The 23,823-nt window shown below is 38.3% G+C and overlaps 1 protein-coding gene across 2 annotated transcripts; it reads left to right on the top strand.

Annotated features, from left to right (window-relative positions):
- Positions 1–23,823, top strand: LOC107863492 (uridylate kinase). Of its 2 annotated transcripts, XM_047408342.1 has the most exons (8): positions 33–392; positions 1,804–1,951; positions 2,057–2,110; positions 3,458–3,549; positions 5,110–5,336; positions 20,292–20,483; positions 22,986–23,162; positions 23,291–23,823. In XM_047408342.1, the coding sequence occupies exons 1-8, from the start codon at positions 220–222 to the stop codon at positions 23,419–23,421; spliced, it is 1,194 nt and encodes a 397-aa protein (XP_047264298.1). In that variant the 5' UTR covers positions 33–219; the 3' UTR covers positions 23,422–23,823. The 2 variants fall into 2 exon arrangements, with proteins under 2 accessions (XP_016564912.1, XP_047264298.1); XM_016709426.2 differs by lacking the exon at positions 20,292–20,483 and having other exon boundaries at positions 1–392.

Below are 23,823 nucleotides of genomic sequence, written 5' to 3'. Positions count from 1 at the left end.
AATTTAATTGTTTTAGAATTGAAGGAGTATTTTTCATTCACTTCCGTTTGCATTTGCGGCAAGCGATATTTTCGTGGGAAGTGGTGAGATGACCTGTTTCAAAAACCCGAACAATTAACATTATCCAGAAAGAAGAGTCCCATCTGGCAGAACAAGGGAAAGAAGAAGAAGAATTGAACATCGTAATTTTGAGATTAGTTTGTTGTATTTGTTCCATCCATGGCTATCTCTACATTCTTAAGCCGGCCCATTTCTTCTTTCAATGCTATCACTTGGCCATCTCTCTGTTTTTTCAAATCCATGTACCACCAGTTCAAACTTGATCATCCTTCTTTGGGCGTCAAGTGTTGCTCGTCTCACATTGACCAATCTCCAGACCACATGAATGGCAGGTATTCTAATCAATTCGGCATTTTCTCTTACACTTGCTCTACAGTGGAGACCTAGGTTTGCTTCTGTCTTCTTGAATTTTCCAAAATTATGTTGTTGTTTTTTCTCGTACAACTTTTTAATCTGTTTATTGGGATTTTAGACCTATTCTCAGGCACTGCACAGCTGGTGTGTATATATAGGGCAGGAAATGAAGTTATGTCTCAGTAGGCTTCTGCTCTGCTTTTCTAAGATATGTAATATGCAATACAAGGAGGACCATTCCCCTAATTGAAATTAATATTAAGTTGAAATCCAATAGCCTAGGCCTTTGAAATTGAAATATATGCGGCACCCTATTTTGGAGATATTTAACATACTTATCATCTTAAAGACTTTGCTGCAATATAATGTGGTGAAAAGATTCTACAAACTCTTTTGGCTATTTGTACAACTCAATTATTGTTTTTTTTTTTTTTTTCCAATGAAAAGCAGAATATCCAAATTGATAATGGACGATAACAAGTCAGCAGTGGGAAAGTAAGAGCAAAATTTCATAAATTTAGCTGCCTAAGTGCTACAGATGGGAGTAATTTATTCTATTCAGTCAACTAATAAGCTCAAAATTCTTATATTTTTCGCGGGATAGGCTAGTCATTTGAACTTCCTTTTTCATTCATGGAGTACACGTGTAGACATTGAAATTTTGTGAACTCTAAAGAATTCAATTTTTGTTAGAGTTCTTGGAGGCTATTTGCCCTAAATCTAGCTTGGAGGCTACTCTACCCAAACCTGAAATTCTGCCTATATAAAGGGGCAAATATTCTCTTGAATAGGCATCTCAAAAGTCTCAATAAATTCATGGGATACTTGATCAAAACCCTCTCTTGATATTCAAATACATCAAGAAGATACACAAACCCTCAGAAATTCATCTCGGGCCCTCAAATTATTGAGAAAATCATGAGAGAAGAATCGTGGGAGGAACAGATTTGTACCCACAATCATTTATTAAAAAAATATTGTTGTTTCTTCATAATTTTATTTGTGGTTGAAATTAATTTTCCATGAACTAAATTATGTTGAAAACAAGATACATCACCGATGCAACAAATGGACTCTGCCCTATTTACCTTAGATTAAATGCTTTAGTAGCAATACCAAATTTTTTTTACATTCTCCCACTTTTAAATATTTTATTTATCATATGGATACGTTAAGTAAAACCTCTGGCTTTTTCAAAAATATTAAATTTTGTTCCATCTTACATGTTCTGCAATGTCGCTTTAGATATAACTTAATAGTCCCTAACAATAATCTGTTACATGTATTATTAAACCACTTATTTCTGTTGGCATTTAGTTATTTGTGCTTGCTTTGCATGAAGTTGTGTGTTTCTGATATCAACTTCCTTGTGTCTATATTCTGTGATAGGCAACCTGAGTTAGCTCATATAGCTCCTTTTGGTGTCACGATGACAAATAATCGAACATCTAAACCATCATATAGATGGCGTAGGGTGCTGCTTAAAGTTAGTGGTGAAGCACTAGCAGGAGATCAAGCACAAAACATTGATCCCAAGGTTAGAACAGTAAAACAGCTCACATATCTCCATGTTGCTGTGTTGTTCTGTTCTTTTTCTTTCTAGTTTTCTGATCATTTATAAAGATTCTATGTTGTTATACAGATCACAATGGCCATTGCGACGGAGGTGGCAGCTGTCACTCGACTTGGCATTGAGGTAAATTTTTTGAATAAATCAAATATTTCTTTCATAACGATTCTATTCTTATTATATAAGGTGGTGCATCATCTGAAAGTTGTCTTTGTTTCATTGACTTTTCCTTTATTATCTATTGTTCTGCTCCCTATACTGAAGGATCCTTAGACCTTTGATTTATTATTATTTTCTCTATCATTCATGGTTTGGCTAGAGCATCAATCTTGGGATTCTTGTCACAATAATCAGTACATTTTCATTTCTTGTGCTCTCTGAAGTATATATTTACCCAAATTTCCTATCTGTCAGTGCTCAAGATCGTTTTGGGGAAATTGAACTAAAACGATTATAGTCAACAACAACAACATGCCCAATATATTCCCACCAAGTGGGGTCTGGGGAGGGTAAGCGTACACAGTTCATACCACTACCTCAGATTTGAGATAGATACTGTTTTTGATAGACCTCTGGCTCAAAATAAAACAATTTACATAAGGAATAGTAATAGGACAAGATACAATATAAATCAACACATCCAATAATACCATATACAAGATACACCAAGTAATGCAACAAAAGATACAACATCCTAAACTCATACTAACCTTCTACCATAATCCGCCTCCTCCACAACAACTTCCTATTTAGGGTCATGTCCTTGGTAAGCTGGAGCTGCTTCATGTCATGTCTAATCACCCCCCTCCAATTTTTCTCCGGTCTACCTCAACCTCGCTTGAATCCATCCCTAGCCAACCTCTCACACCTCCGCACTGGGGCATCCACGCCCCTCCTCATCACATGACCGAACCATCTCAATCTCACTTCCCTCATCTTGGCTTTTACTGTAGCCACTCCCACCTTATCTCGAATAACCTCATTTCTAATCCTATCAACACTCCGCCCCATACATCAAAGCCCCATAGTCATTTCATTAAAATTCTATAGTAGTGAAACCTTCCTGCATCCAACAGAATTTGCAAATTTCTTATGTGATTTAAAATATGAACCGTTTGTTGATCTTCATATTTGCTATTCTACCCTCTTGTTTCCAATCTTATGTCATGATTGGATAGTAAATACTGCTATGAACTCATATATGGCAATCTGGGTCTGGTTTCTCATAGATTTCTCAGTTCTTCTAGAGAATGTGTAGGTGTGCTATAGTTGGAGGTAAAATTTTTGGTGAATCCTCTTGGGCAGGAGAGCGGACTAGATTATTGCCTGTTCATCTGTTTATTTTCATATTTGTCAAACTTCTTGTTTTTAATCGTATGTCATGATTAGATCAGGATAATCCTACTATGAGCTCCTTGGTGGCTATCTTATCCAGGTTTTCATAGATTCTCAGTTGTTCTAGCAATGTGGCAGGTTGCAATAGTTGTTGGTGGAGGTAATATTTTTCGTGGATCCTCCTGGGCTGGAAGTAGTGGACTGGATCGTTCATCTGCTGATTATATTGGGTATGTTTGCTATTGTTTTTCTGTTAGTTTATTAAAATAATTATTTTCAAATGCTTTCAAAAGTTAAATGTCGATTTTTTATCCTTTGATTTTGGGTTTTTTGAGATTTTTTCTTTCTGAAAGAGAACTTTCTATACTGTAGTGATCTTTCATTTGCCCGTGTATACCACTGACAATTCAAGGGTGTCATGGACTTTTTACCTTATTAAAAAAAGGGTGTAATGGACTTTTTAGTGTTGTTTGTGCAATTTAGTATGCTTTAGAAAAACATGCCTCTAACTTAAAGGCATGATTAGGTACACATTCTTTGATAGCTTTTAGAAAATATACTTGAGGAAGCAAAGGGTGGTAGGAAGAGTTATCTTGATGGGTTCCTATTTCCTATTTCGATATTTTCATAAAACATGATGTAGGACAGACTTGGTTGTTTTTTTGTTACATCAAATAACGATAAAACAAATTAGAATGCCTTTTGTGGGCTTGGTGTTGGTGACTAAAATTATGAAAAGGTTCTTCAAAAGGAATTAAGCATGTGCCTGAATAGATGATAATTGGAGATCAAATAAGGTAAGAAAGAAAAGCAGGCAGCTTTTAACAGTGATTTTGTATCATATATTACATTTAGAGGCTTCAAAGTTGCTGGCCAAAGTGGATTTTGCTAAGCTAAGTTACCAGCTTTAAAAGAAGAATAAGAAGAAGAAGAAGAAGAAGAAGAAGGAGAAGAAGAAGAAGTAGAAGAAGAGGATTTTGACAGGCTGTTACACCAATGCTAAAATAGTGAGGTAGTTAGTAGTTTTTGAAAGCTGAAGTTATGTAAACACACGAGAAGATAACCCTTGAGTTAACTGTATCACACAACTCATATTCTCTCCTTATTTTACTTCAATATGATCTATTTATACTACAAAGTCCTAATTACTCATACATTATTTACAACTGGACGCTATTAAAACTGGGGAGCTAAGCTGTACTCTAAACTTTCTAAGCTGTATTGGCTGCCCCTAGTGTGGATATCCGGCAGTCATTTTAGAATTATTTCTCTTAGCCAAGATTAGTTTATAAATGCATGTTATAATGAGGTAGCATTAGAACTGATGGAACATAAAACAAGATTTTTTTATTCTTTATAGATGTCAGTTTTCAATCTAAATAGGCTATGCCCGAGATAAGTAAAATCTATATTTGGTCAAACGCATTTTTTTTTGTTCTTAATATTTTATGGGTTTCAACGTTTTTGTTTTGCATTATATGAGCCCAAGATTCTGCAGAACCTAGTGGTACAAATCATGATTTCGATCCAAAAGTTTGCTAGGGCTTGGGGACTTCCAGGCTAATACTTGAAAACAAAGTTTGTTTAATAAAGCTCTTCTGGAGTGACAAGATTAATTCTTTAAGTTGGTCAGATTGAAGCCTCATCTTTGCCTTAGTTTGGATGGTGGTACTGCATCTTGTTTAATCTGTCCTATGATTTATCAGCGTGTGCTTTCAGAAATTTTGGAGAGATCACTTTGGGAAATTTTGGGACTGCTCTTACTTAAAGTTTTATCACTTACCTTTCAGGATGTTGGCAACTGTTATGAATGCAATATTCTTACAAGCTACAATGGAGAGCATTGGAATCCCCACAAGAGTCCAGACTGCATTTAGAATGTCGGAAGTTGCTGAACCATATATCCGTAGAAGGGCTGTTAGGCATCTCGAGAAAGGAAGAGTTGTAATTTTTGCAGCAGGAACTGGGAATCCCTTCTTCACGACGGACACTGCTGCAGCTCTGCGTTGTGCAGAGAGTGAGTTCTACTTATTCCTGCTTCAGATGTTCAACATGCATGGAACTTTGACATACTTAAAAATTAAAGTGGATTCCGTAAAATATCGTTCTTCCTTCTTAAATTGGATAAAAGAGAAAGCAAAACTAAGAAGAAAATTTTACAATGTCTCTATATGCTGTAAAATGTCCTATATTTTAAAACACTCCTAATGGAGTGGATAATGGCTAAAGTTCCTTCAGAGATGGATTGATACTTTTCTTAAAATCAGTTGTTCATGGCTCATGTTGAAATGAAGAAGTACCACCCGGAGCGTTATGTAGTACAAGGATGCCTACATAAGTGAGGTAAGTTCTATAGAACAGTTATTAGACCGACAATGTTATATGGTAGTGAATGGTAGGTCGCTAAAGTCTAATATATCAACAAGATGAGTAATGTAGAGTTGCAGATGCTATCATGTATGTGCGTCCACACAAGATTAGAAATGACCACATCAAATAGAAGGTGCAAGAAGCACACATTGTGACAAGCTGAGAGAGTTGCTTGAGATGGTTCTGTCAAGTCCTGTGTCGACTACCCCAAATGCACCGCTTTGAAGGTGTAAAAGTATTTTGAGTGGAAGTGTTAAAAGGACATGAAGTAGACCTAAAAGGCTAAAAGTAAATGGAAAAGAGTTCTTGAACGACCTACAATTTCTTGGAATCAATGCATACTAGTTAAAGATAGAGCACAATGGAAGAAAAAGATCCATATAGGTGCGTGTGTATGTCGAGAATAGGTTTTAGTCTTTTTAGCATGTTGATTTTGACCCTAGATAGAAAGTTGTGGAGGAGGCGGATTAGAGTAGAAGGTTAGTATGAGTTTAGGATGTTGTATTACTTGTTGTATCTTGTATATCGTATTATTAGATATATTGATTTCTATTGTATCTTGTCCTTTTACTATTCCTTGTCTAGATTGTTTTATTTTGAGTTCGGGGTCTGTCGGAAACAACCTTTCTATCTCACATCTGAGGTAGTGGTATGGACTGCGTCTGCGTACACTTGGGAATATACTGGGCATGTTGTTGTTGCTCTTGTAGCATGTTGATTTTGAACCTATTGCTGTTTTAGGAGTATTTTAACCTCTATATAGATTTCTATGCCAGCAAATATAGAGAACTTTTAATATTATTACTGATACGGGCATGATCACGAAGATGGACGCATGTGAGTGTGTGTTGAATCCGTCTAAGGGAGTGTGCAAGTGAAGTGTGAAGAAGGGCCTTGGAACACACCAAGGCTGCCCCTATGGCACACTATTTGGGCGCCTTTTGTTCATCTTTTCCTTCAAGGGCCTTTTGGGCATTTATCTCTTATTTGTAATAGCCTATAAATAGAACATTTTAGGGTAAGTTTATTAGATTTTGATGATCGTTTGTAAGTCTTGTAACATTTGAAACACTCTCTCTCTAGTGTGAGAAGAGGTCCACCTGAAACTAGGGCAACCAAGTGTGGATTTACTTGTGTTGTGTTCTTGGCTTGGAAACGTAGGTGCTTGGGGAGATTGACGTCCCTCTTGTGTCCACGTAAGAGTGTTGGTGTTGTTATTATATGTCTTAAGGGTTTTGGAGTTTGATACACACCTTAGTTCTTAGGTCTTGTAGTAGTTTATGTCACGCTATCTATCTTTACTTTCATGTACTAGTTTGTTCTTGTTCTAGTGAAATCCGTTTGTTGTTACTCTCTTATTGTTGTTGTCGTCTTGTTATTCATCTTGTTAGTTTGGTTGTTGGCTGTTTTGGTGTTGTTCACACCTTGTTATATTGTTATTGTTGAAGTATTCTCGGCTAGGACCTTATTCTCGGCTTAGCCTTGTATTGTGGACTGTTTTGTGTCATTTTCATGTGTTCCATGGTTTGATTTGTATCATTTGGTATCAAAACTAAGGCTGATTTTGTTCCCACAAATCAATCTTGGGCTTGCTTGCTTGAAAATTCAAAAAAAAAAAAGTATTGTTCTTATGTTTGTATCCTTGGCCGAGAGTTTGTTACTTTTGTTGTGTATCTTTGGCCGAACACTTTGAGTCTAGATGTAGGAGTTCTTTTGTGTGTTTTGTTGTTTCTAGTGTTAGTTTCTTCACCACTAACACTAAAGGAGTCTAGATTTAGTTTCTTCACCACTAACACTAAAGGAGTCTAGATCTAAGTTTGAGCTTTAATTGTTGATGTTGTTGTTGTGAACCTAAGCTTGGCGAAGAGTTGTTGGCATTGTTGTTGTGGATCCACGCTTGACCGTGTTTTGTTATTGTTATGGTGGATTGGTGACCTAAGGATGTTTTGTTGTTGTTGTTGTTGAAGGGTGGGAGTTAAAAATGAGTTGTTGATTTGTGAGGTACAACGTGAACTTTAGACTCCAAGAATTCCGAAGTTGTGTTCTTATTGTTCTTGGTGTTCTTTACCACCTTCTTGTTGTTTTTGATGTTCTTCACCTCCTTCATATATTGTTGAAGATAAAATGCATGTTAAATCTAAAAGGTGAAGAATAAAGGTGTAGTACTTGTTAGTCTTGAAAGACTTTACAACCACTCAAAGACTTGACAACCACTTTTCAACCACCTTCTATGATTTAAGGACCATATTTTACGAAAGAAGTACAAGGAAAGTCAAACCTTTGATTTTGAATTTGAGAAAGGGCTCCAAGACTTGTATTACCCTCCTTTTAACCAAATTTCTTCATTCCAAATTGTAAATTGGTCATGACTTGAAAATTGGAAAATAAAAACTTGATAAAAACCGCAACCAATAGTGGACTGCCATGTCACCTTTTTTACTGTTCACGCATCAATTTTAAGCTCAGATTTTGGATTCTTAGTTTCAATTTCTTGTTACTTAGTTTCATTTGTTGGTTCCAATACTAATTGACCAGCTAGTAATATCCTACTAGATTGTAAGTTAGTTTTTTTTTGCATTCGTGTTAGCGTTTGTTGTGTGCTTTTGTCTTTTTGAATCGTTGTTAGCTCTTGGCTCAAGTCCTACTAGATTTGTTTGAATTTCAAACCAAAATCTATTTCGGACAAGAGTAGGCTCATCCCTCAACTCCTCATGGGTTCCTTAGCAGGCTTACAACATTTGTGAAGCTACGTATGAGGTAATCAAAGTGTGTGAGTGTTGTGAGGCTATTTCGAGCTAACTTGTTTGCCGTTTTTGTAGGTATTTTCTTAGGTATATTGCAATGGAAGGATCCACATCTCAAACCATGGACAATAATACTCTTAGTACTATCTTGGCTTCCCTTGAAGCTCTTAACTGAGGCAGGGATAAGGTGCAAGTAGATTTGAATTCGGTGAGAGGGGATGTAACATCATTGATTAGGGATGTGTCTACTATGAGTGGGAGGTTGGAACGTGTGAAAAGCCAAAGGAGCTGACCCTCGACTCCTCAACACTATCATGTCTCCTCAAGTGGACATGATCAAAACACTTCCCCTACCATTCCCCTCGAAACGTTACATCAAATGATCAATCCACTAAGACAACCACCAAATGCTTCCCAAAGCCGAGATCATGATAGACCAATCCGCCCTCCACTTCACCAAGTCCAACATGAAGGACTTGGAAACCAAATTCCCTCATCAAACCCGAGACCCCCAATCCAAACTCCATTGAACCAAAGGCCTTACCTTTCACCAAATCCAATCCCACCATTCCAAGCTCCACTTAACCTAAATCGAACCATCCATTTAGAGGGATACGGTAGGGAGGGACAATATGAGGGATATGGAGTTTATGATGATGTTTACTTGCGGGAAGAAGGGACGAGGGGTAGACATGGTGAGCCAAGGGAACCTCTCGGCCAAGAGGGGAGAGTTGGTCATTGGAACCAACATGGCCACCAAAACCGAGAAGTGGGCATCAATTCGATCAAAGTTAGCCTTCCAATCTTCAAGGGTGAGAGTGATCCCGAGGCTTATCTTGCTTGGGAGTCCTCTTGTGACAAGATATTCCAAGAGAATGATCTAATCGAAGAGAAGAAGAGTTGTTATATGATAGCTCACTTTGAGGGGTATGCAAACACTTGGTGGGAGTATGTAAAGAGATTTAGAGATGTGTTGATTGAGGGGCAGCCCTCTCCATAGTTTAGATTGAGGTACCTTATGCGGCAAAGGTACTTACCCTAGGGATACAAACATGAACTTCTTGCCAAGTTGTACAACTTGAGGCAAGGAAAGAAAAGTGTCATGGCATACTATGATGAGTTTCAACAATTGATGTTAAAGCTTGATCATCGAGGAGAACAAGTAAGCCATGACATTATTCGATTCAAGGTCGGGTTGAATAGAGACATATCTTCACGCATGACCCTCCACAAGTTTGACACTGTTAGAATATGAATAGAAACATGAATAGTTTATAAAAAAATCCTACTTGGAAAAGGATTGTACTATAGTGTCTATAAATAGGGTCTCGATGTAATTATGTAAACACACAATTTCAATAATATTTTCTCTATTAATTCTAACATGGTATCAGAGCGTTGGTGAGAAACTTCAGAAAAGAAAACTCCATCACCGTACGTCAATTTCAGTGACTGATTTGTGTCATTTTTTATTTTGTGGGTTGTGTGAAAAATACAACACCACCAAGAGGATCGAAAAGCTTAGGCTACACAAACCCAACCCAAACCATCGGAAAATCACCCTCAACACGCCTGTCAGAAATCCAGCGAGATCAATCACGCGTCGGCACGTGAGTATTCTCCGGTAGAATTTTTTGAGTGGTTCCTTTTTTGTTGGGGTCGCCATTCTTTTTCGATCCGGCCATTTATTTGTTTTTTAGATTTCGGTGATTTTTGAAGATTCCAACCGCCGGAATTAGGGTTTCGGGGACTTCAGATTTTTTTTTTAAAGTTTTTCAGATATCTAGATTCTTTTTCTTAGTATTTTCATGTTAAAATTTTCAAGATGTCTTTTGGGTATGATGTTTTTTGCCTCAAAACTATTGGAATTAGAAGTTCAAGTCCTATGATCACTTTCGAACTATTAATGGGAAGTTCAAATTATTTAGCCTGGGCTTCCTCGGTTGAGTTGTGGTGCAAAGGTTAAGGTGTCCAAGATCACTTAATGAACAAGGTTAGTGTGGTAGATGAAAAGAGAAAATCTAGTGTAGAAAATGCCAAAGCTAAAGAACAATGGGAGAAAGTTGATGCTCAATTATGTAGTCTGTTATGGCGATGTAACTTGTTATTTAGTTTGGGAAGAGGCTCATGCTTTATACACTAATGACATCTCGTTTTTATGATGTGATATCTCGAATGACCAACTTGAAGAAACAAGAATCTGATGTCTACTTACTTTGGACAAGTACAAGCAGTCATGGAAGAATTTGATAAATTGATGCCCGTCATTACGGATGTGGAAAAACAATAAGAGCACGGACAGATGTTTTTAGTTTTTACACTTGCTGGACTTTCTACTGACCATGATGTTGTACGTGATCAGATTTTAGCTAGTCCTACGGTTTCTACAATTGATGAGTTATTCTCCATCCGCTTTGTCTTGTCGCGCCTCCAGTTTCAAAGTAATTTCATCACCCGCTGTTGACTCTTCTATTTTTGCATCTCAAACCATAGAAAAACGAACATATCAACCTATGGAAAATCGGTGAGGAGGTCGTTCTGAAAAATCTCGATCGAGGTGTAGTTATTGTCATAAAGTTTGGGCATACTCGGGATATGCCATAGTTTGCATGGTTCACCACCCAGTCAAGATCCTATTGCTGTAAAGGAATATAATGAGTTCCTTTGGAATCGAGCAAGTAAGCAGATATCTCCATAGCTTAATCGACCATCCAATAATGCTCATATTGCCCAAACAGAATATGATGAGTTCCTTCAGTATCGAGCATGTAAGCAGACATCTCCACAAATAGCCTTGGTTGCCCAGCCTGATGCTTCTGTTACAGGTAATCCTTTTGCTTGTGTTTCACAGTCTAGTACTCTTGTATCATGGGTTGTGGACTCAGGTGCTTCTGATCATATTTCTGGTAACAAATCACTTTTGTCTGATATTATTTATTCACAATCTCTTCCTACTATTATTTTAGCCAATGGGATCCGAACACAACCAAAAAGAGTTGGACAAGCCAAACCCCTATTTTCTGTCTCTCTAGACTTTGTTCTTTATGTCCCTGATTTTTCTTTTAATCTTGCATCTGTTAGTCGTTTGACATGTGCCCTTCATTATAGCATAACTTTTTTTGACTCTTTCCTAATGCAGGACCGTAGTACAGGACAGACAATTGGTGCAGGACATGAATCACAAGGCCTTTACCATCTTACCTCTTCAAATTCCTTCACAGCATGCTCAGTGGCAGACCCTTCAGACCTAATTCACAAATGTTTGGGACATCTAAGTCTATCTAAGCTACTAAAGATGGTGCCTAGTTTGTCTAGTTTATCCACATTAGATTGTGAGTTATGTCAACTTGTGAAACACACCCGTGCTACTTTCTCACGTAGTATTGAGAGTCATTTAGAGTCTATTTTCTCATTAGTTCATTCTGATGTTTAGGGTCCTAGTAGAGTCAGTTCACCTTTAGGTTTTCGTTATTTTGTTAGTTTCATTGATGATTTTTCAAGATGTACTCGGGCTTTCTTAATGAAAGATCGTTCTGAGATATTTTCTATATTCAAAAGTTTTTGTGCTGAAATACAAACTCAATTTGGTGTTTCTACTCGTACTTTTCATAGTGATAATGCCTTAGAATACTTATCCTCTCAGTTTCAGGAGTTTATGACTCATCAAAGAATTGTTCACCAGACATCTTGTCCGTACACCCCTCAGCAGAAAGAAAAAATAGGCATCTTCTTGAGACTGCTCGCACTCTTCTCATTGAATCCCATATTCCGCTGCATTTTTGGGGCGATGCAGTCCTCACATCTTGTTATCTAATTAATAGAATGCCATCATCTTCCATTCAGAATAAGGTTCCCCATTTTATATTGTTTCCACAGTCACATCTTTACTCTATCCCCCCTTGTGTATTTTGGAGCACATGCTTTGTTCATAACTTAGTCCCTGGAAAAGATAAATTAGCTCCGTGCTTTTAAGTGTGTCTTCCTTGGTTACTCTCGAGTTCAAAAAGGGTATCGTTGTTATTCTCCGGATCTTCGTCACTACTTTATGTCCGTCGATGTCACTTTTTTTGAATCTCGGCCTTATTATATGTCTTCTGATCATCCTGATATCTCTAAGATTTTACCTGTATCTCCAGTCTTACCCGCACCATCCTTGGTCTTACTCGTATCTCCAAACTTACTTGAACCAACCTTTGAGGAATCAACGGTTACTTCTACGTCTCCAGCTGCAGTGCCACCACTTCTGACTTATCATCGTCGTCCGCGTCCACCATTAGTCCCAGATGATTCACGTCATGCGTCTTACGCTACTTTTACTGCGGACTTACCTTCTCCTAGCCAATCAATTGCAATTAAAAAAGGTATGCGTTTCACCCGTAATGCTAACCCACATTATACTTTCTTGAGTTATCATCGTTTATCATCACCCCATTATGCTTTTGTATCATCTTTGTCCTCTATTTTCATCCCTAAGACTATAGGTGAAACACTTTCTCATTCAGGGTGGAAGCAGGCTATGATAGAGGAGATGTCTACTTTACATGCGAGTGGTACTTAGGAGTTTGTTCCCTTTCCTACCGGTAAATCTACTGTTGGTTGCCGTTGGGTTTATGCAGTCAAAGTTAGTCCAGATGGTCAAGTTGATTGTCTTAAGGCTCGCCTTGTTGCCAAAGGATACACGCAAATATTTGGGCTTGATTATAGTGACACTTTCTCTCCAGTGGCTAAAATAACATCTGTCCGTCTTTTCCTATCCATTGTTGCCGTTCGTCATTGGCCTCTTTATCAGTTGGATATTAAGAATGCTTTTCTACGTAGTGATCTTGAGGAAGAAGCCTATATGGAGCAACCACCTGGTTTTGTCGCTCAGGGGGAGTCTAGTAGCCTCGTATGTCGATTGTGCAGGTCACTCTATGGTCTGAAACAGTCCCCTTGAGCTTGGTTTGGAAAATTCAGCATAGTAATTCAACAGTTTGGCATGATTCGTAGTAGAGCTGATCACTCAATGTTTTATAGACATTCTCAACCAAATTTGTGTATTTATTGGTGGTTTATGTTAATGATATCGTTATCACCGGCAATGATGAAGATGGTATCACTAAATTGAAGCCACATCTCTTTCAGCATTTTCAGACCAAAGACCTCGGCAGACTGAAATGTTTTCTAGGTATTGAGGTTGCTCAGTCCAGATCAGGTATTGTTATTTCTCAATGCAAGTATGCCTTAAACATTCTTGAGGAGACAGGAATGATGGGATGTAGACCCATTGACACTCCTATGGATCCAAATGCTAAACTTCTACCAGAACAAGGGGAGCCACTCAGTGATCCTGAAAGGTATAGGCGGTTGGTTGGGAAGTTGAATTATCTCACCGTGACATGACCTGACATATCCTTTTCTGTGAGTGTTGTAAGTCAGTTTATGACTTTCCCCTGTGATAGTCATTGGGATGCAGTTGTTCGTATTCTGCGATATATAAAGTCAGCTCCAGGTAAAGGATTACTCTTTGAGGATCGAGGTCATGAGCATATCATTGGATACACAGATGTTGATTGGGCAGGATCACCCTTTGATAGACGTTCTACTTTTGGATATTATGTTTTAGTAGGAGGTAATTTGGTGTCTTGGAAGAGTAAAAAAACAGTGTGTGATTGCTCGATCTAAGTGCGGAAGTAGAATATCAAGCAATGGCTGTAGCAACTTGTGAGCTAGTTTCGATCAAATAGTTGCTGAGAGAATTAAAATTTAGAGAAATCGGTAAGATAGAACTTGTGTGTGATAATCAAACAACCCTTCACATCGCATCAAATTCAGTGTTTCATGAGAGGACTAAACACATAAAGATTGATTGTCACTTTGTCAGAGAAAAAATACTCTCAGGTGATATTGTTACAAAACTTGTGAAGTCAAGTGATCAACTTGGAGATATCTTCACCAAGTCCCTCATCGGTCCTCGTATTAATTACATTTGTAACAAGCTAGGTACATATCATTTGTATGCACCAGCTTGAGGGTGAGTGTTAGAATATTAGTAGAAATAGAAATAGTTTATAAAAAATCCTACTTGGAAAAGGATTGTACTATAGTGTCTATAAATAGGGTTTCGATGTAATTATGTGATACAAGCATGAAGAGCACAAAAGAATACAAGGCATGGTCAAAGGCTCAAACTTCGGAATTGGTAAGTGTTTGGAGCCTTTTAAAGTTTTGTCAAGTTGAAGGAGAAGAATGGAATCAATACACTCAAGAGGCGCCTCACTTGAAGGGCAAGAAGGACTTTTCACTTTATAATCCAACACTCAAGGGGCGTCCCTTTTCTTTAAATCATTAAGGGTAGTTTTGTCATTTGGCATGTAATAGTATAAATAGACAATTTCTTCACTCTTTTCATGAGCTTTGATGAATATTGAAAGGATACTCTTTAGTTTGTAACTTAGTCATCTAGTTGTAGCTTAGAAAACTGAAATTTGAACCTTGAATGCATTTGAAATTAGTTTTCACTTGTGTTGGGTTATTTGGCAAGAAAGGTGTGCTTGAGGATGTGTGAGTCCTTTGGGTCACCTAAGAGAGTGGTTTGAACTTTCATTTGTGAGGTGTGATTAGAGATTTGATACATCTCCTTTTGTTAATCATCTAGTGGAAGTAAGAGTCACTCTACTATCTTTACATTCATGCAATTCTTCTCCTTCATCTCCTTTCTAAGTGTTGTTCTCTTTGTGTGCTTGCTGATTTTTACACCTTTAGTGTCAATTTCGTGTGTTTGATAGTCTTTAGACTATCATTTGGTATCAAAGCCTTGGTTAGGGTTGTTCCAACATCCCTAAATCTTGGTTTTAGTGTTCTTATTTAGAAAATCTCAACAAAAAATAGTAAAAGAAAATCAGAAAATACAAAAAAAAATGGTATCTAGTGCTGTCTTGTGTTAGATCCGAATTTAGAACTTAGATCTACAAGTTTTACTTTGTCTTTGAAGTTCCTTGCACTAGATCCTTGCTCTCTAGTGCCTAGGGAGTCTAAATCTACTTTTAGAGTGAAGTTTGATTGAGTTTGAGCAAAAATACCTCCATGAACGTGGGGTTTTTGAAGCTTTTGAGCGAAGATCCGAAATTGACCTTGCTATTTGGACGTGTGTTGTGGCTAATTTTTAGTGGGTTGAGTTTGTTTTGGCATAAGGAACCTAGATCTAAAAAAAATAAATCAGATTTGGAGTCCATTTGCTTGTTGGTCAAACTTGGTCAACACTTGAATATTCATCTTGTTTACCTTGATCTTTATATCTTGGTGAAGAAGAATATTCAAAGGTGTTGTTTAATCCAAAAAAGGGAAGAAAGAGAGTGGAAAAGTTGTTAGTCCAAAAGCATATTCGAAGAATATTCCATTCTTCCAAAAGGAGGAGGGGACAAGGGGACAACAAAGTACACTTCCAAGTAGAAGGAGGGGACCATTGCATTTCCATTTCCATTTGGGATTTGAAAGAGCTCTAATTTGCTTCTTACTCCTACAAATCCGAAAATTCCTCTTCCCGAAGTGTTGTTTGACTGAGACAAAGGTTTTGGGAAATTTGAAATTTTGAAATGTGACAACCAACCACTTAGTGCCACGTCATCACTTGTGATCAACCAAAATTCACCTCTAAACTTAGATTTCCTAGTTTCTAATTTTTGATCCTAGTTTCTTTTAGGCTAATTCTTTCACTAATTAGCAAACTAGCGAGTACCTACTAGGTTGGTAATTAGTCTAGAGTTCGTTTATTTCGTGTCTTCAGTTTTTGTGTGCTTTTCTCATTTTTAAGTCGTAGTATTTTGTTGGTTCAAGTTCGTGCATCACTTTATTTGAGTCGTTTCAAACAAAGATCAATTTTGGACCAAAGCTTCTCACCTCTCAAGTAACTTGCCAAGTATTGTCGATTCTCCAACACTTGTGAGGCCAAGTGTGAGGTGAGGTTGAGCGTGAGTGAAGTGAGGATTTTGAACTAACTTGTTTGCTCGTTTTGTAGGTTGTGTTGCTTGCTGCTTTTTTTTTGTTCTTTTAGGTACATTTGCCATGGAATCTGGAGATACTACTTCCCAACCTTTGGGAAATAATGCTATTGGAGCCTTGATGGCTCGGTTTGAGGCCCTTGCCCGAGAAATGAGGAGTGATAATGATGCCTTGAGGAGTGAAATGAAGAATGATAATGATGCCTTGAGAAGGAATGTGGATGCTATGAGGGGTGAAATGGTGACTATGAAGGGTGAAATTTCTACTTTTAGTGGAAGGCTTGATTGTGTTGAAAGTAGGAGGAACTCACGACCTTCTACTCCTAATCCCTACCATGCATCCTCTAGTGTCCAAGCCAATAACTCTTCCATGACTATAACACCCGAAACCCTCTACCAAATGCTTAACCCTCCAAGAGTTCCACAAAACCAGCCACTAAACCAATCCCAAACCTCTCCTAACCGGACCCTACAAAGGCCACTACATTACCAAATGAACCAAGTCCAACAAGAGGGACTTGGAACTCAAACTCTACCACCAAATCCGAACCAAATACCTCTACAAAATACCACTTACCAAATGCCAAATCCCATGGACCAAAGACCTTACCATCCACCACCTCCAATACCACAAGTTCAAGTACCACATAATCAAAGACCAAATCCACTTCCCCAAAGGCCTCAAATCCAAAACCCACCCATCCAAATTGAGGATTATGGTAGATGGGAGCAAGAAGGTTATGATGTTCCTAATGATGACTATTGGTTTGAAGAAGAAATGAGGGCAAGACATGATCAAAGAGGGCATTATGGAAGATTCCGGGGGCATAAGGCAAGACAAGGCCATATTGAACATCCAAGAATCCGAGACATTGGCATTAATTCAATCAAGGTTGGCATTCCACTTTTCAAAGGTGAGAGTGATCCGAAAGTGTACTTAGCTTGGGAATCCGCTTGTGAAATTTTTTTTCAAGTGAATGACCTTTCCGAAGAAAAGAAAAGTTGCTATGCTATTGCTCACTTTGAAGGATATGCAAACACTTGGTGGGATTACACCAAAAGATTTGATGATGTGTTGATTAATGGCCAACCACCTCCTTGGGAGATGTTGAAGAGAGTTATGAGAAAAAGATATGTACCGGAGCATTATAGGCATGAGCTTCTTGCCGAGTTTAACAATCTAAAGCAAGGAAGCAAGAGTGTCATGGCCTATTATGATGAATTTCAGCAACTTGTCTTGAAATTTGACCATAGAGGTGAACACGTGCAACATGATGTTATCCGCTTCAAGGTTGGGTTGAACAAGGACATATCCTCCCGTTTGACTCTTCACAAGTTTGGAACCGTGGTTGAAGTTTTCCAAGCTGCCATGGAAATTGAGAAAGAGAACAAGGAAAGGTACAAGCCAATGGCTCCCTACACCTCCTCGGATTGGTCCAAAGAAAAGGGCATGGTCTCGGCATCTATGGCTCCTCCTCAAGCCATTACCAAGGTTGCCCAACATCATCCTCTAAAGCTTGAAGGTAAACCAACTTCTACTTTTCACTCTAAGGGTCTACAATGTTTCAAGTGTCAAGGTTGGGGTCATAGGGAAAGTGCGTGTCCTAACCGGCGTAATGTGATCCTAAAAGAGGGGAAGTTGTACTATCTTGGTGAAGAAGTTGAGTTGGAAACCAGGGGGAATGATGACAACTCTCAAGATGGAGAGTGCATAAAACCCGAAACTCAAGGAGAAGGAAGTGAGGAAGATGTGTTGCCTTGTGAAGAAGAATGTGATGTGCCTAGTTATGTTGTTAGGAGAACTTTGTTTAGTAAGGTCTTGGATGATCAAAGAGAGAACCTCTTTCATACCAAGTGCCTTGTTAAAGGAAGTTTGAGTTCAATGATCATAGATAGTGGGACTTATGTGAATATTGCTAGTGTCACCTTGGTTGACCACTTGAAACTATCCACTATCCCTCACCCGAATCCATACAAGCTTCAATGGTTAAACAAGTATGGTGAATTGAAGGTCAAACGACAATGTGTGATTAGATTCAAGATAGGGAATTATCATGATGAAGTTTTATGTGATGTAATCCCTATGCAAGCATGTCACCTATTGTTGGGTAGGCCTTGGCAATTTGATAGGCACACTATACATGATGGAAGATCTAATAGGTACACCTTTGTGCATGGTGGCTGAAAGTTCACTCCTCCCTCTTCCACCCTCTAGTGTGAATGAAATCCAAGAGAAAACCAAGAAGTTGGGTGAGAAAAAAAGAAAGGAAAAGGATGGGGAGATCTCGGATTGTGAAATTGGAAGGGGAAAAGCAAATTTGATTGTGGGACTTGCCCACAAGTGTACCTTGTCACTCTCTAACTCAAAGGCTAGCATTTTGCCTAGGTTTGATCTTTCTTATTTGCAGGTTCAAGCTCATAAGTTGTCAAAGAAGGATCAACAAGGGGTTTTACATGAAAGTGACCTCAAGACACCCTTGGCCGAGAGCTTTAAAATAGTGGACTGTTCTAGCCCAAAACGAGGTGATGATGCTACACCTTACCTTCCATTGAGCTTAAATTATTGCCATGTGATTCCTTGTGAAGTGGTCTCGGGTTCTCTTTTTATTCCGTTGTTAGTTCTCTTGATGTGTTTAATGAACCATGTGCTCCTAAGGTTAGCTCACTACTTGAACATGAGAAGAGTGTGATTAAAAACTTTCAAGTTAGTGTACATGCTTATAACGTAGATTTTGCTGATGAATATGATCCTTTGAATTTGTTTGATGAAGACCTTGATAGTAGAATGCTTCATAGTGATCATGTTCATAGAGATGTGGAGAGTGATAGGATTTGTGTTGTTAAGGGAACTTTCTTAAGCCATATATGTCAAATTTTGAAAGTTTGTCTTCCCTTGAAAACAAGTGGCATTTGTGTTAGTTTCGGATTGTATCCTTCACTCATTTATGCTTGCTTTAGGTGTGTCCTTTATGATGTTAGTGGTCGGATTTTCTTACTCTTCACAAAGGATGGTTGGTTGTATTCTAAGAGTGTAGCCCCTTGGCATGTTTACCTCACTTATGGTACTAATGCTAACCCTCCTATCATGAGGATTGTGTGTTTTTTTCCCCTTTTGGTTTTGCAAGGTGAAAATTTGAGGACAAATTTCTTTCAAGATGGAGAGAATGATACAAGCATGAAGAGCACAAAAGAATACAAGGCATGGTCAAAGGCTCAAGCTTCGGAATTAGCAAATGCTTGGAGCCTTTTAAAGTCTTGTCAAGTTGAAGGAGGAGAATGGAATCAATACACTCAAGAGGCGCCTCACTTGAAGGGCAAGAAGGATTTTTCACTTTATAATCCAACACTCAAGGGGCGCCTCTTTTCTTTAAATTATTAAGGGTAGTTTTGTCATTTGGCATGTAATAGTATGAATAGACAATTTCTTCACTCTTTTCGTGAGCTTTGATGAATATTGAAAGGATACTCTTTAGTTTGTAACTTAGTAATCTAGTTGTAGCTTAGAAACCGAAATTTGAACCTTGAATGCATTTGAAATTGGTTTTCACTTGTGTTGGGTTATTTGGCAAGAAAGGTGTGCTTGAGGATGTGTGAGTCCTTTGGGTCACCTAAGAGAGTGGTTTGAACTTTCATTTGTGAGGTGTGATTAGAGATTTGATACATCTTCTTTTGTTAATCATCTAGTGGAAGTAAGGGTAACTCTACTATCTTTACATTCATGCAATTCTTCTCCTTCATCTCCTTTCTAAGTGTTGTTTTCTCTTTGTGTCTTTGCTGATTTTTACGCCTTCAGTGTCAATTTCGTGTGTTTGATAGTCTTTATGCTATCATTATGTAAACACATAATTTCAATTATATTTTCTCCATTAATTCTCACAGACACTATAGATGGCAGTTTCCACGCGGCATTAGAGGTTGAAAGGGAGATCTCGGCTTACAAGTCTAAGGGTCACCAACATTCCTCGGATTGGCATGAGGACAAGGAGCACTCATTCGATGCCAATCAACCCAAGACCAAGGCTGTCCAACCCGAGACCAAAGCTGCCCAAAGGTATCCTCCAAGAGATGAAGGTAAACCGAATCCTCCTTCTGGTCCTAAGGGTTTTCAATGTTTCAAATGTCAAGGGTGGGGACACAAGGCTAGTGAATGCCCAAACTGTAGAAATGTGATCCTTAGGGAGGGAAAATTGTATTATCTTGGTGAGGAAGTGGGACTTGAATCGGATGAGAATGATGAAAAAGCTCAAGATGGAGAGCAAGAAGCCGAGGTACAAATTGATGATGGTGGGGAAGATGTTTGGGCACATGATGATGTGTGTGGAGTGCCTAGTTTTATGGCAAGGGGATTCATGATTAGTGAGGGTTTGGAAGAGGAAGCCGAGATTAGAATAGGTGAAATAGGGGAGGAAACAATGCAACAAAGAGGAAAGAAGTCCTTTAGCCGTGGGACTTGCCCACAAAGACCCCTTATTACACACTAACATAGGTACTAGCATTTTGCCTAGTATCCACTCTTCTTATGTGCGCGTTGAAGAACATGTAAGTCCAAAGAGCATGCTTGACGATCTCATGGAGTCCTTGGTTGAACATCCTAACCTCAGGAATGGAAATGAAAAGATGATTCAAAGAGGAGAGCTTGCGGGTGACGAAGCCTTGAATTTATGGACAAATTCCTTTCAAGATGGAGAGGATGATACGGGCATGATCACGAAGATGGACGTATATGAGTGTGTGTTGAATCCGTCTAAGGAAGTGTGCAAGTGAAGTGTGAAGAAGGACCTTGAAACACACCAAGGCCGCCCCTATGGCACACTATTTGGGCCCATTTTGTTCATCTTTTCCTTAAAGGGCCTTTTGGGCATTTATCTCTTATTTGTAATAGCTTATAAATAGAACATTTTAGGGTTAGTTTATTAGATTTTGATGATATTTTGTAAGTCTTGTAACATTTGAAACACTCTCTCTAGTGTGAGAAGAGGTCCACCCGAAACTACGGCAACCAAGTGTGGATTCACTTGTGTTGTGTTCTTGGCTTGGAAACGTAGGTGCTTGGGGAGATTGACGTCCCTCTTGTGTCCACGTAAGAGTGTTGGTGTTGTTATTACATATCTTAAGGGTTTTGGTGTTTGATACACACCTTAGTTCTTAGGTCTTGTAGTAGCTTATGTCACACTATCTATCTTTACTTTTATGTACTAGTTTGTTCTTGTTCTTGTGAAATCCGTTTGTTGTTGTTCTCTTATTGTTGTTGTCGTCTTGTTAGTTTGGTTGTTGGCTGTTTTGGTGTTGTTCACACATTGTTATCTTGTTATTGTTGAAGTATTCTCGGCTATGACCTTGTTCTCGGCTTAGCCTTGTATTGTGGACTGTTTTGTGTCATTTTCGTGTGTTCCATGGTTTGAATGATACGGACATGATGACGAAGATGGATGCATGTGAGTGTGTTGTGAATCCGTCCAAGAGAGTGTGCAAGTCAAGTGCGAAGAATGGCCCTGGAACACACCAAGGCTACCCCTATGGCACACTATTTGGGCACCTTTTGTTCATCTTTTTCTTAAAGGGCCTTTTGGGCATTTTATCTCTTATTTGTAATAGCCTATAAATTGAAAATTTTAGGGTTAGTTTATTAGATTTTGATGATATTTTGTACGTCTTGTAACATTTGAAACACTCTCTCTCTAGTGTGAGAAGAGGTCCACCCGAAATTAGGGCAACCAAGTGTGGAGTCACTTATGTTGTGCTCTTGGCTTGGAAACGTAGGTGCTTGGGGAGATTGACGTCCCTCTTGTGTCCACGTAAGAGTGTTGGTGTTGTTATTACATGTCTTAAGGGTTTTGATGTTTGATACACACCTTAGTTCTTAGGTCTTGTAGTAGTTTATGTCACACTATCTATCTTTACTTTGATGTACTAGTTTGTTTAATCTAGTGAAATTCACCTGTTGTTGTTCTCTTATTGTTGTTGTCGTCTTGTTATTCATCTTGTTAGTTTGGTTGTTGGCTCTTTTGGTGTTGTTCACACCTTGTTATCTTGTTATTGTTGAAGTATTCTCGGCTAGGACCTTGTTCTCGGCTTAGCCTTGTATTGTGGACTGTTTTGTGTCATTTTTGTGTGTTCCATGGTTTGATTTGTATCAATTACTACCACCATTATTTTATATCTAATTAATTTAGTTGTTACTTTTATTTTTATTTGGTGTCATGATGACATGCGTTGATTGTTAATAGAGAAATATGACCGGTGAGAATAGCGACCCCAACTTGTTTGGGACTGAGGGTTAGTTGTTTTAGGTGTAATTCTTCATTGCTCAAGTGAAGCTATATGGCTAATAATATACCAAGTTTATTGAATGCCCACTTCAACACTTAAATGGTTACTAGTTTATGCCCATTAAATGGAACTTGTCAAGCACAAACATTGGAACATGATTGAATAGTTTGTCCCTGAATGATTCTCGTCCAAGTGATGATGTGGTCTTTGAGACATATGACGCTTTGCTAGCAGAACATATATGAGAGTACACGTCTCTTTCTCTTTTTGTTTCTAACCAATTTAATTTTGAATGCATTGAAGTTAATGCTGAGGTGGTGTTAAAGGCAACAAACGTTGATGGAGTCTATGATGATAATCCTAAGCATAATCCTGATGCTCGTCTTCAGGATAACCTGACTTACCATGATGTTATTTCGAAAGAGCTCTCGGTGATGGACCTGACTGCAATTACTTTGTGCCAAGAGAATAACATTCCAGGTACGAGGCTTTCCGCCCTTGATTCCTTTTATCATTTTCTGGATGACTCTGGAGTTGTCATTGGTGTGCCTTCCCATTTTAAATCGACTTAAGAACTGACTTTTCCAATATTATTTTTCATTATGCAGTTGTCGTTTTTAATCTCAATAAACCAGGTAACATTGCTAAAGCTATTAGAGGAGAGAGGGTTGGCACATTAATTGGTGACACATGGAATACAGAAGCAGCAGCATCTAAGAGGGCAAAAAGTCTGTTTTAGCTGCTTTAAGTTGGATTGATGTTTGTTGCATTTCAACACACTCAGAGAGCGCATTTTGGCAGATTGTTCCAGCAAAATTGGAACTCAGTGTGAGGGAATTAGTGCCCTTTGCCTTCCGAAAGCCATGGATTCGAAAATATTGAAGATAATAATATAATTTCCAGGAATAATTTAACATAAATGATGATAATGGACACTACTCCCTTGGAATTTTCAGAGCTTTTATTGAAGTGCAAAACTAGGTAGCATAGAGTTGCATTCTTTGACCTGTAATGCACATATTCATTCACTCACAGCCGCGGATTAATACATTTAGGACACGTTTGGTAGGATGTATTATTTAAAATAGTCATGTATTAAAATCTAATCCAATCTAATACATAGTTTGGTTGCACAACTTAA

This window comes from Capsicum annuum, chromosome 3 (assembly GCF_002878395.1).
Source record: "Capsicum annuum cultivar UCD-10X-F1 chromosome 3, UCD10Xv1.1, whole genome shotgun sequence".
NCBI lineage: Eukaryota > Viridiplantae > Streptophyta > Magnoliopsida > Solanales > Solanaceae > Capsicum > Capsicum annuum.
This window is presented reverse-complemented; position numbering and strand designations above follow the sequence as displayed.